Here is a 14517-nt window from a genome sequence, read left to right on the forward strand (position 1 = left end):
AGAATACTAAATACTAGATAGACAGGGCTGGTAGATGCTACTATATGATTATAAATAATTTTCATATATTTTATCGTCTATGTCTGTACTAGGGGGTTGTTTTATATGGTCAGAATGGAATGTTGTGTTTGAACCAATCAGACTTTCTAAAATTTTGTCTTATAATACAAATTTTGCACATTTTAAATACAGGACTCCCAAGTTTCCAGAAGCCAGTCAACGGACAGCGCTCCAAGAACAAGCAGAGGAGAACATCAGGTAGTCTACTCTGCAAGATCAGGTAAGACAGGAAGTGCATAATGAAGAAGTGTGTTTTATGTATTAATTACTGTTTTACAATTTTGTTTACATATCTCTCTCTCTCTCTATATCTCTATCTATATATATTTATTTACATTTACACACACATCGGTGGGGAGCGCCAACCAGTGTAGTAGCCTAGGGCGGCTGTGACCCTTAATCAGGCCCTGCTGACAAATCTAAATTTGCTCTTTATAGTTCAATCTCCAATATAAAGAGTGTAATATGTTTAACTTTATTTTTTATGCCAATTTTTTTCATTTGCAATTGACACATGAGATTATTTATACATCACTTAACAGTCCCAATCCAAATCAGTCATTTAAATTATTCTGGTTTTATAGCAAATTAAAGCCAAGAAAACATTTTCTACTGAAATTGGGCATTAATCCTTTTGAAATAGTGTCAAATTGCACTTTTTCATCCTTCATGAACACAAACAAAGGGTTTAAGTTACTTACTTTGTTGCCTGGAGAACCCTCCATTGTTTCCAAAAATTTCGGACCTTGATTTACGTCTTCTAAATCGTGACCCCGGTAGGCCGTAAAGATAGCCGGACTGTGGTGAGATGGTGGCACCTGGTAGACAGCATCCTGCAAAGAACTCTGTGGCACTTGGTAGATCTGATGCTGGTAACAGGATTGAGGTGATGCTTCTTGCTTGGGAATGTCTTGTTTGGAAGTATCCGACACAGGACCAATGAGAAGCTTCAGTCTGTTTCCTGGTGCAATGCCTTGTCGTCCGTGCAATGAGCAGAGCCACCATCCTTCTAGACCCCCAGTGTTCTGCTCAATAACTGTTAAGATATCACCTTTTCGAAATGATAATTCTTCTGCACATTCTGGAACATTATCATATAAAGCTCTTGCCATGAGGTTCTGAAAACAAAACAAGTATATTTTGATTACAATGAGAATGATTGCCAACCTAAACATTAGCTTAGAGATAGTGCATGTCCTTCATTGTGTCATGAATTCACTAGTTATGTGTGAACATGTTCAGTTTGTTTAACTGACAGAGCATGCTGAGAGTTGTAGTTCAACAACTACTGGAGACCTACAGACTATAAATGATCTACAAAAGTGTGACCACTGGACTCCTTTTTATTTTAACATTACTTATAGATCTTTAAGATTCCAATCCAATATACCTTCCAAATGATTCATTGTTTTACCTTACTGGTACTTCTAATAAGAGATGAATGGCTTAGTTCTCCAGTAAACTTCAAAGCAGATATTTTTATTTACAGATTTATGTTAAACTGGTAAAATTAACCAAAACACTAAACTGCTGTAAAATTCCCATGTCATTGGCTTCTTATCACTGAACTTGTGACCACTTGCTACACAATACAGAAACAAAGTTCAAATCAGCATAGAATGCTCTCACTGTGACTATTCCCACAAACCTATAGTTGCTGTTTGCCAACACTGCTGCAAGCAGGTTCACTTGATAGTCAACTGTTTGTTCTTGTATTCTGAATTTGCATAAGTGACACTGGTGGAACCAAGGACACTTCAACTTAAAAACCGATTACAATTATATATAGTAAACTGGTCTGTTCAGCATTTTTTAATATACAAATGTATAAGGCTTATTCTTCCTTATAACGATATCCTACTTGTACAGCAGATTGTGTAACTTAACTATCCTACTGGTATACGTATAGCTTAATAGACAACTCTCTTTGAATTTCCCACTATTTCACATGCAGGATAGGAGAGTGTTGTTGTGGAACTACAAATCCCACCATGCCTTGCTAACTACTGTCTGTTAGAGCATTCTAGTACAGAATTCTAGTACAGCTTGGAAATCGACAGGCTGCCCAAGCCCAGCAATAAATAGAAGAGGTTTCTTTACAATAGAACTATTTCAACTTTTACTTGGTCTTTTCTACTTTAATACAACACTATCATAGTTTTCAACTGTCCCTAATTTTTGGGGACAATCAGAGGTTTTAAGAGTTTGCCCCTGGATGTGTGAATTTGTGAATTTTCTTACCTTTTGTCTAAAATGCAATTCTCACTATGTATTTTATGGGCTTTATAAAATTAATATTTATTATGGAACAGTATTTAAAATACAACAAAAGGACATTATAGCCATTTCAGTGAAAAGCTTATCAAAGTATACTTGGACTGTACCATGTACGACATGCTAAAATGCACCTGCCCAGCAATGTTTCCCTGAAAATAATTTTAAAACATTAATAGCTGCGCACTATATCACCCTTAATAATGGGGGCACCATATTTAATAAATCTGTCACTTCAAGGAAGAACATGATCCTCAGGAATGTCATAATAGTTCAGACTGGCGAATTATGTTTCAGTAACTTATCCAAGTAAGGGCAAGATCTAAAAGCAGACTGAGTAATCCATTTTGGCTTCTAATCAATGGTGAGATATAAATATATATATATATATATATATATATATATATATATATATATATATATATATATATATATATATATATATATATATATATATATATAAACAGGGATACTCTGCACTCTCCAAACACATAATTAATGCTGTACCAAGTACTGTTCTATAGTAAAAACAGGGAATGTTCGTTCCACATATTGCAATATATGTTAAGCTGACCAATTTACGCCAAACTTTTCCCATTCTGGTCAGTCCTAACATGATCAAATGCTATGCTATTTTATCTGGGCTTAAGGCTTACCTGCACACAGCTTTTAAAGGCAAGTCTTTCCCTAGCACTAGCAGCCATTATATATATATATATATATATATATATATATATATATATATATATATATATATATATATATATATATATATATATATATATATACACACACACACACACACACACAAACTGTACATACATACATACATTCTCTATCCAGTCAGATAAGTTGGTAGCGAGGGATCACAGCTAAACTGTGAATAAGGTAGGTGATGCAGACAGAAGCAATATGGGTATGGCAAGGATCAACGAGTGTATCAGTCCATTTAATTATTAAATTAATACAATGACTAGCAAAGTGATGCCAATGTGACATTATGAAAAAAAAGAGTAACTATTAAGGTTCTGCAAAGAAAATGTTTACATAGCATTGTGTGTGACACATTCAGGTTCACGGGAACAATTTGGAACAGTAAGAGCAAAAATTACTAATTATTTTACGCTTTCGCTTATTTATTTTGAATGAATTTGGTTATGATGGTTATAAATCTAACGCCTCTTAAAAGTTAAAAGAAAGTGATTATTTTTATAAAGATTTAGTAAGATTGTCATCTTTGTACATCATATGATGCAACGATAGAAGGGAAGATACAATAGTGCTGGCACAAGAACTACAAATAACATCATAAACACAAACTGTTTGCTGGCCACAAGGTTCAGTGTTACATTATTTGCATGCTTTACCTATGGGTGTTACCAAGTTCTCCACCATGGGACCAAGGAAGAATATAAGCCCAGCTGGCCATGACCCTGTTAGGAGTCTTCTCCCTTAGTTACCCCATCAATAGGAGGGATGTGACTTGAATTGGATATAATGTAAATGAATAGATGGCCCCCTGTACGACAGGGGGAAAAGAGAGTGCAAATACTTTTCTTTCAGCTTGTCCTATTCTAGAGGATCCATATAAAGAGTCGGGGCCACACTAAGAAGACAGAGTGGAATAAACCTCATTTACTATGGGAGAATTATAGTTGTTGATATTGGATGAAAAGATATTATTCAATGACCAAAGGTATTCACGAAGCATAATTGTATGGTACATTAATCCAGTTCAATGTCCACTACAGAAAAAGGACTTGATATCTCTGCAACATTCACAAAGAATTTAGTTAATAATTTACTTTTGAAATAAAGGAAGCTGAAGAGTTCTATCTAAATCATGTAGTAAAACTTTGATAAACATAACTTTATGTTCCCTGGAAATTGGCAATGCTGTACAACTCACGTCCCACACAGGTGAAGAAACTTATGTGTTTGTTATATAGCTCCTTTATTGTCACCAAGCACGCTATCCACCATTACTGCTATGTTACCAAGAAAACAATCTTTATTTTCACACACACACGATGACATTTATCATATGAGGAGGATAACTAAACATGTCATACATTGTGTCACTATGCACATTGGGCATAGCTTGTGCCTGGAGTGTGACTTGCACATACAACCAGCGGCGCTTTGAGAGGCGAGTCAGGAAATTCATGCACAAGTGCAGTACAATAAGGGCCTACAAGTTTACCATGCAACGTTCAGATATGTCCTGTTTTGGGTTACATGTATATTTAGGTATCCATTTAAAAGGCGCATCTATATACGCCCATAAGCCATGTGCAAGCTTACAAGGTGATGGTGATGAATGGTGTATGTAGGTTTCGGACACATCCATCCACGTGTGCAGGTGTACTTTTATGAGGTCCAATGATTTGTTTAGAAGCTCAAAATGGTAAATCCTTAAATATGATCTGAAGAGACACATCAAGGTAATGTGACCAGTATCACAATATAGGTCAGTTAATAATAATTTCGTGAGAAAAAATTCTGTTCATTAACCCAAGTTAATTTCCAAAGTAATTAGTACAGCTGAGTGCTGGGAATTATGCTATGATTATTACTATTATTAGGAAAGAATTACACTATTCTTTTTTCAGATTTTCAAATTATGTGAATACGATGGACAATCAGTCAATCAATCATTCAATCATCTCCAGCTGTTAATTCTTTCAAAGATAATATTTGATAATGGTAGCAACATGAAAGTTGGATTCAAGCTGGCTAAGTAATATGACAATCATGGAATTTGATAGTACAAAAGAAATATATCTAAAATAATAGAGGATCACGAGAATCCCTGAAATATTGAATGTGGCATGTCTGAGAAGCAAAAATTAACTCTTAAGTGCTCTTAGTAATTGTGATGTTAAAACAGCAGGAAAGTGCAAAACCATGGTCTACAATCTTCTCTCTGAGTGGACGTAATGAGTACTCAATTGTGGTCTCATTAACACACTTTGATGGTTGTTTGATGATGAACTAGTAGGTTAATTGGCTGCTATCAAATTGACCCTAGTCTCTGTGTGTATGTTTAGACTGTAAGCTCCAATGGGGCAGGGACAGATGTGAGCGAGTTCTCTGTACAGCGCTGCGGAATTAGTGACGCTATATAAATAAATGCTGAATATGATGATGATGATCAGAAAATGCTAAAGGACTTCTCTACCTTTTCAGTCATAATGTCAATTGCTGGTACTGAAGTTTTTCGGGGGGTGCAAACAGGTGGTTAGCTGTTGCTTCTGACAACTCATGGGCGGCCTTTCCACAACAACCCCCACACTTATAAAAATAATAGATGAAGTGCCAACAGAAAAAAAAAGTTTCCCTCCTCAGGAATTAATACATTTTCTTAGAATGGGGCAAGTATTGTAGCTTATGTAAAATGCATATGAATCTGGTGGTCCTATTCTGTGGACCCAGAGCTGCAATTCTTCATTATCTATGTGATGATACACTTTAGAATCACCACCTGAGTTATATTTTTCGAGAGTTTCCCTTTAAGTGCACTTTTAATGACCTTTGATTCGACTTTGCAGAAGTGCAGTAAATTCCACCCACTTATTTTAATAGTCTTACAAGTACCAGTAAATTGTACAATGTGACTGATCACCAACCATGGGAGGACAGTGACACTGTTATCAACTTCTCTTAAAGAAGATAGACAGACAGATATGTAGGTGTGGGCATGTGTGTTATTTGAACCAATGAAAACTGTCCATATCCATGACAGCACAAGCAAAATAAAGCAAAGTATGGTGAAATGAAATGATCTCATTGTGACTAAGATAGGCCCCACCAAAGCAAAACACACGTTTTCATGTGCGTGTGTGAAATCCTAGGTTCAGTTCTTCAGATGCTGGGTAGGTGTGTTATTATGTACTTAGGAAACAGACTAAAGGTGTTCATGCCAGAGGCTACTAGAATGCAAGTAGAAACACTGTGTTAATTAATAAGATAAGTAGTTATTGTTAATAGGATGAAAAAGACTTTCAAATGCTACTATGTGTTTAGAATCTGCACCTGTGTCATTACAGCTGAACATCAGTCAGAGAACTCCTGTAATTATAGATTGTAACATTATAAATAATAAACATCCTCTGTTCACTCAAAAGTAATGTCAGTAAACATAAAAGGGTACTTAAAACAATATTTAGCACCAAGAATTGTCATACATTGCTCTGAATAGCTAACTACTTTTATTTATATTTATTAATATCACTCACCATATATGGCTTAGGGTTGCCATAGTAATAGGACCAAATCACTATAAACAAAAGTTATATTGAATATAATCCATAGTGGACAAATACAACAAAGTCACTATTAGGGTTTTTTGAAGACTCACAAATTTTGTTCACCAAGATTTGGTTGAATTTGAGCTCCACTAACATGAACTATTGCAGTAAGATTTTTAAAATTCTGCTTTCAAATTGTGATTCACTTAGAATCATTACGAATTGCGAGATCCCTGCTCCGATTCACACTGCTAACTTCTCCTCAGCTAGGTACTAAGTACTTGCTATTTCGGTACTCCATAATCTATCAATTCCCAAAAGCACGCAGGTTAAACAAACTTGAGGCATCATTTCTAAAACAATTATACGGGTAATACGGAAGTATGAAAACAATGGGTTTTGGAGTTATTACAGTACAGAGTGGAATAAAAAGGGGGAGGGGGCTTGTAATTTATGGGCACTAATCCACAAACATTTTGGAAAGCAATCGACTCAGTCACTATAGGGCAAAGTAGGATGTAAAATAAAAATAGGCAAACCAAGGCAATGCTGTGTAGCAAGGTGCACAGAACAGGCGTGAAGATGATTAGAATTGTAACAGGTCAGATCACTGATAAGTCATAAATTCAGCAGAATTTTAGAATTGCCTGAATCAATTCTCCCAGTTTTAGTCAACATATATGGGTATTAAACAAAATAGTATAAACAGCACAATTGTAATATAATCCAAATAAGGCAGTAGGATGGAAATGCACTAAGCTATCAAAGCTAATATCTGATTAGCTGCTATATGAGGAGGTGTAAGCATCTGACGATGCATTGAGCTCTGCACCAGTAACATATGTGCCCGGCTTAGGTCATGCGTGAAATCAGCCAATCCGTTTAGCTATTACTGGCAACTATTGTCGTCATCAGCATGTATTTGCCCCAGACACCACTGACCTACAATTGATAAGACTAAGGACAAGCATATATGAGTCTCCATGCGGGTCTGCCTTAGTTTGCAGAACTGTGAGTACTTGATCACCCATACAGTACTTGGTCTACATTTGGATGCATCTTATCTCCCCCGTCTCGCCTCTCCAAGCGTAAGGACCTGTAAGTATCAAATCTGCATACGGACCTAGCCCAACTCAGCATGAGCCTCATAGTTCTTAGATGCCTTTGCTGCACAATAACATTCATTGCAAACCAACTAAAATTCCCAGGAAAGTCCTGCATCCATCAGCACCTATTGTCCGTGTGGAATTCATGGGCCCTCATCCAGTGAGTTTCCAGCCTTGCAATGAATAGGATACTTTTTTCCTAAAGGACTCCTGATTTGATTACTGCATTCATGAGCATGACCAGTTCTCTCTCTTTATCTCACAAACAACTCATTCCTTGGATCTTTTTTTTGGTGTTTAATAACTGCATCATCAGTTAGCAATAGATGTCATTTCTTAGGCCTTTAACACAAAATAATAGTCTGACACAAAAAGGACCACTGCATTTAGTTTATATTAATGAATTTGCCCTCCTATCAGATCTACGTGTAGAAATATTTGTTATCTCTTGGCAGGCAGTTGCTTTATCTAGCGTTGAAAATGAAAAGTATATAGTACACCTCCAGACTGTAGAATTCTTTATTATTCCACCCATTTCCTGCCACTGAAATGACACGCCTAAGTGTTTTAGGAAAGGGATTGTTTCCTCTGCATGTTCAGTGGCTTGTAAGACATTAATCACAGATCTAGTCAGTATTTATATAATAATGAGTTTATTATAGTGCAGTGCATATATTTTGAAGATTGAGATAAGATTTTTAAAGACAATAGCCAGCTGAAGAGGTTACAAGCTCCAAGCCAGCATAGGGTATGTGAGAATGTTCCTTAATCCTTCCTACTAAAATACAAATAGTCTACTATAGTGTTCTATCCACCTAGCCTGTCCTTATCCACAACAATTAGGATTATTTCCAGTTTGTTACCTATTGTTAGACAAATGGCTAATATCATATCTTCTGCATAAGCTTTCTGGACCCAGGTTGTCGCAATGGCAATTAGCTGTAAAACCATTATTTCTCTAGAAATAATGTTCTTTGTAGGTATAGCTCTAACAATTGGTGTCTGCAGTTAATCTTTTCACTATCAAGTAATCTGAAACTGCAAAGATTTTGATGAAAACTTGATGATTGATTTGATTTAAAGAAATACTGGACACATTATAACAGATAAATAGACAGACCGAGAATCGATCTAGAAATTAGCTTATTGTGAACTGTGTGATCAAAAAGAAGAATATGATCATCATCACTTATTTATATAGCGCCACCGATTCCGCAGCGCTGTACAGAGAAATCATTCAAATCAGTCCCTGCCCCATGGGGGGGGAAGAGAGACAGAGAGAGACAGAGACAGAGAGAGACAGAGACAGAGAGAGACAGAGAGAGACAGAGAGAGACAGAGAGAGACAGAGAGAGACAGAGAGAGACAGAGACAGAGAGATCAATTTTTGATAGCAGCCAATTAACCTACTAGTATGTTTTTGGAGTGTGGGAGGAAATTGGAGCACCCGAAAATAACCCACGCAAATACGGGGAGAACATACAAACTCCACACAGATAAGGCCATGGTTGAGAATTGAACTCATGCCCCAGTGCTGTAAGGCAGTAGTGCTAACCACTGAGCCACCATGCTGCCCGTGACCTTGTAATTAATGATTCATAACATACAGTATTTTATGTTAGGTTGTGTTTTCAGTTTACCTCTTGGTCCCAAATTTAATCCAAAAACACAATACCCTACAGATTATATCATAATATCAGCAGTAAAATGAATGCAACTGTGAAAATAACAATTTGTTTCAGAAAATGCTGAATTGAAGATCACTTTCATTATTTTTCTGCTTGCCATGAAGATTAGAAAATGTAATTTACATTACACTTCACATAACAGCCAATTTTCAATGGATGTGACATACAAATCTATTTTGGTATTGGGCATGCCAGAAATGGAAAGTTACGTCATGCTTTTTATTAAAACTTAGTTTGTCCAAAGGATGTTCTTTAGAGTTTTCCAAAGTACTATTTACAAAGTTACCAGACATTTAACAACCGCAGGATTCAGGAATGTGAGGGCTAAGCAAATCCGAGCCTACAAAGCACATGCTGTTCTTTTTTTTTCTCTGTACATTGCAAAATACATTGAGTCTTGTGTTGCCTAGGTAATCAGTGTCCATCTATTGCTATTCTTGTGAAATTCTACAGCAAAGGTTTCTGTGTTGTTCAGGCATCAGGACTGTGCAATAAACATCTATTCTGCCACTGCAAAAGCACAACTTGTTTAAGTTAATCAGCTTAGCTGTTAAGAGAAATACAAAAGTACCTATTAGCAGGAAATCTAGACAAAAACAGCCTTTTCTTCAAATACTAATGAGAGGCTGTGGAAATTTGGCCTTTTATAAAGTAGGACATTTAAAGGTTTCAAGGTAGACACATTATTTACTACACTAAGAAGTCTCAAGTGCTAACTGAATACAATCACCAAAGCAAGAATGTAATAGCATAGATCACCCTAAGCCAGGAAAGCCAATTGTTATAGGGGGGCGCTTAATATACTGAGGCACATCATACTGTTTCTGTTATACACAGTACCTTATAATATTGTTAGAGATCAAAGTGGGACCCTCAATACTATGCATATACGTCAAGTCACAAATTATTATAACATACCGACATACACCACAAATCATTAGAACTCACAATATTACATTAAGTTAATATCATTACATTGAATTTAAGTCAGGTAGACTCTCCTGTGAGTCAGACAAACAGTGTATTGATGAAGATCTTTATAAGAGACTCAAATAGGAATGGAAATAAGAACAATGGTATTTGAGGCTCATAGGAGAGTTGGCAAATAAACTGTTCATTGCCTAGTATGGACTGATAGGCAGAGATCAGAGATGGCAAAACTCTACTCTTGATGCAATAAATAATAAAATATGTTGATAGAGTAATGATGTTAGTCAGAGTATTTGACAGACAATTTAATTTATTTATTTTTAATTAGTATAATAAAATGTCTTAAAGCCAGTTTATTTTTCCTGCTGTGTGCAGAGCCACTGAATATGTTTGTGCCATGATTATATATGGATAATAATCAAATATCTATACTTCTTGGGCCATAAATTCTCACTAACATTAACAACAGCAGTCTTAATGAATGCTGACATTGACAAGACTCAGTTTGCACAGGAGATTGACCAAATGGTGTTGGTCTATTAGCAATTCTGTATCCACTCCCTGCCTCTCCAGCTACTATTTACAGGAAATTAACAAGGCTTTAGAAACCTTAAGGCTTTAAGCTGATCCACTGAGCTGGGCATATTAAGTTTCATTTTACTATACATAGTGTGGTCTAAACAATTCATTTTCTCTGGGTTTTTTCTAAAGCCTTTAACAGAGCTACTAAACTGGAAAACCCCAAGATTGTACTATGCAAAATGATTTTCCAATCATCTATACCTAAATGTAATCTTACACCAATAAGCTTTCTTAGTCATAGGCAGCAACCTAAAAGACATGAAATGACAAAGTGTAAAGTACACTTGCATTATATTATTTACTTTTAATCTATTTTTCTTAAGGAGATATACCAATATGACTATATATTATTACATTATGGTCAATACCACACTGTACCACTTGAAATAATGGCGATACGTGACAGGTCGATCACTGTAATGAGCAATGACTGTAAGGACTTTGAAATTCCTAAACTGATAATAAAATACTTTTCAGACATACAGAATGGGTGGTTAACTGAATGATGTCACTTAAAAACACAACGAGGTAAGTTTATAATGTTTGTCATAATAACGATTAGGATCTTTTCTTTTTTAAAACACCTGTCACCCTGGTGTATATTAATCTATATATGAATGGCAGACCAATGCTTCTCCACACTGAATTTAATAAGTGTTAAAATTACACAATACAAGGAGGCTGTATATCTGATTAATACGCCTTCCTCCATGGGTCTCCATAAAGTATCCTCCCCCGTAAGAGATGAGGCAGAAATACTGATCAAGAGTGTATTTTGGCATCAGGCTTAGGGAAACACAATAAGTTGTGTGATTCTGTGGGAAAGTGCTAGTTTAAATTAGCCTGAGAATTGTAAATGTGCGTACAAAGGATTTTTTCTCTGGATAGTCTTTTTTACAAAATACACGCAATGGGTATGTATAACTATAACAAGCTCTAAAGCTAGATGAATGTGAGTTGCAAGCTGATGTGAGTAGCCTCAAGGTCTATTGAATAAACCCTTAAGAATAATAAGTAGCGTATTGTTTTGCTCAGTCTTGTTGGAGCTTTCATTTCAACTGAGATAACATGTCAGGAACCAATCACAAAAGGCCTGTTCTGGGGGGGAATACAGTAGACACAATGCCATGTAGATGAGGCCAGGAGATTTGTACATGCTGAAACAGGAATTCCTCACTTGTTTAGCTTGCTGCTACTTGTGAATGCTGACCTTGGAGCGTTCATAGGTTTGTGTTAGCAATAGCACTGCATATATGATATTTGTACTCTGATAATCCCAATGACACATTTTGAACTAGGTACAGTAGATTAGTTTTCGGTCCATAATAGTTAACTTGAAATTTTTGATGGTCATAATTTCAGCATTTCTCTATCACTTTTATGAATAAAGGCATATTATCTCTTAACATGCTTATTTGGTATTTTCTAATTATTTTCAAATCACTGTGTACATCTCTGTCATCAATGACTACCAAGAATATAGCAAAAATGGATTTGTTTTTAAACTTCCTCCTATTTTATTGACATCAGGTCCAAACCACTGAATATTATTACTACAAAAAATATATATATATTTCAACCTCATTAAGAAAACTGAACGGATAAAGCTTCAAATTCTAAAAAAAAAAAAGTTTAAAAAGTGAAAGTTTCCAATACAACTCAATGCATGGCAATTATGGCAATATCAAAGGTAACTGCAGTCATTATGCCTACTGTCACATTAGTAAGAGCAGTGGTGTAACACAAATCCTTCTTCCCAGAATTCCTTCAAACTGTTGGAACCTTGATGAGACCAGCATTGAGTCACAGTTTGTCAGTGGCAGGGAGCTTGAAGCACATTTTCACACTGAGGGGTTAACCTTTGCCATGGAGCCTCATTAGAAAGTCAGACTGCAATCCCTCATTCACATATTGGAGCTGGGAGAATTCCAGGCTCATATCATAATGAATGCATGCAGCCCACTCATTGAGACACCACTGACTCAGGCTGGATTACTTGATTGCAGTCTGCACAACACACACCAGTAGAGGAACCAAGTAGTACACAGAGCAGATCGCACTTACAGCAACCATAAACAAACCCATACTAGCTAAAACATTTAGGATAAAATGCAACTTGTCAAGGATAAAGTATTAGTAAACTTTTCTTTCTGGATATTCCACTCTAAGCATAAACAGTTACAACTGAATCATATACTGTCAAGATCTGCTCCTCCCATACATAAACAAATATATTATTTCATATATACATAAAAGGCTAATATTGAACTTAAAAAAAAAATACAAGACAACAAAACTAAAATGTTGAAATAAGTAGTTCTCCTCACCTTGTACTTCATCTTTGCAGTATCTCCCGTGTCTAGGATTACGAAGCACGCATTGGGGAAGTCTGCTGGAAAGTTATGAGTGTAGACAGAGTAAAGCGAGGAGCTCAGTCACCAGTGGAAGCTGTACTGTTATCTGAGAGCACGGTGTAGCTTGCACACTGCAGAGTGTAAGCCTTATTTGCATACCGTCCCCTGATTGGTCGGGAGGAAAGTCTTACTGGCAACCAGGTTTGCCATTCCCCACAGTGAGCACATTACAAGTTATGATGACCACTATAAGCATATGCTTACATTTCTATATCAGGGCATAGCTTTATATAACAGAACTGTACTCACAGCAAACAGCTCACATAGTTATGCACTTACAAATCAGCTTCCTGTGACCTAGCAGAGACTTTCACATACTACCTTTAAAAGCTACTCCTTAACCATCTAAGAGATAGGAATAGTGGGGGACAAAGGAGTTTTTTTTCAATTTTTGTTCTGTGCCCACTAGTATTTACCATAAACCCTGATCGCTGCTTCGTTTCCTCGGGCTCTTGTTTTTGTTCCATGGAACTTCAAAGCTTAGAAGCTGTCAGACTGTACAAGTCAAGAACCAATGTGTCGGCAGAGGGGGGACAGAAATTTGGAGTCTTGGACACAATATGAGGAATTTATTGTACACTGACTGTACACATTGACTTTCTTGTATCTTTCTATAGAAATAATATATGCAGAATAGCGAGGGAAACACTGAAACTAATGATCTTGTTTTTTATTGTAATAAACAATATGCTCTATTTATGTTTATTCCAAATACAATTAAAAACCTACACTACAAGAAGTACAGTTATAAAACACACAGCAGTAAAAAGAAAATTATACCATAACCACAGTGCACTGCAAAATTAATGTAGAGAGTGTTATGGGTACATAGAGTGGCAAAGAGGAATTTCTGGTCCCAATAATGCCAGAGGCCCCTTCCATAGCTGCTGAAGGGGGCATGGCCAGACCAGGTTGGTGGCTCTTCCCAATACACAGGCAGCCCAAGTCTCCAAGGCAGGCACCCTTTGGTACATAATATGGACATTTGTGTCATTTTTGCATACATTTATCACTGATTTCTTGTGGAGCAAGTAAAAGGGTTACTTCAGTACCAATACTGACAAATAAATACATAAATAAACAATTAAATTTGTGTTAACATCAGACAACAGAATACATAAGATAATAGTAAAGTTATAAGACTGACTTCCTTGTAGAATGTTCTCCGAAGTCAGAGATAGCGGAACATGTTTATGAATACTGGTGCAAAGGA

General features: G+C 36.2%; 1 protein-coding gene across 1 annotated transcript in view; it reads right to left on the bottom strand.

Annotated features, from left to right (window-relative positions):
* The window catches only part of NEDD9 (neural precursor cell expressed, developmentally down-regulated 9), a 29552-nt gene extending 16194 nt beyond the window's left edge, over positions 1-13358 (bottom strand). The window contains exons 1-2 of the mRNA XM_075213073.1: positions 13218-13358; positions 762-1178 (exon numbers count right to left, since the gene is read on the bottom strand). Of these exons, the coding sequence (XP_075069174.1) occupies positions 762-1178; positions 13218-13229 (429 nt within the window). The 5' untranslated portion in view covers positions 13230-13358. The remainder of the gene's footprint in view (positions 1-761; positions 1179-13217) is intronic.
* Between the last annotated feature and the right edge of the window lie 1159 nt (positions 13359-14517).

Source organism: Mixophyes fleayi, chromosome 5 (genome assembly GCF_038048845.1).
Source record: "Mixophyes fleayi isolate aMixFle1 chromosome 5, aMixFle1.hap1, whole genome shotgun sequence".
Classification (NCBI taxonomy): domain Eukaryota; kingdom Metazoa; phylum Chordata; class Amphibia; order Anura; family Limnodynastidae; genus Mixophyes; species Mixophyes fleayi.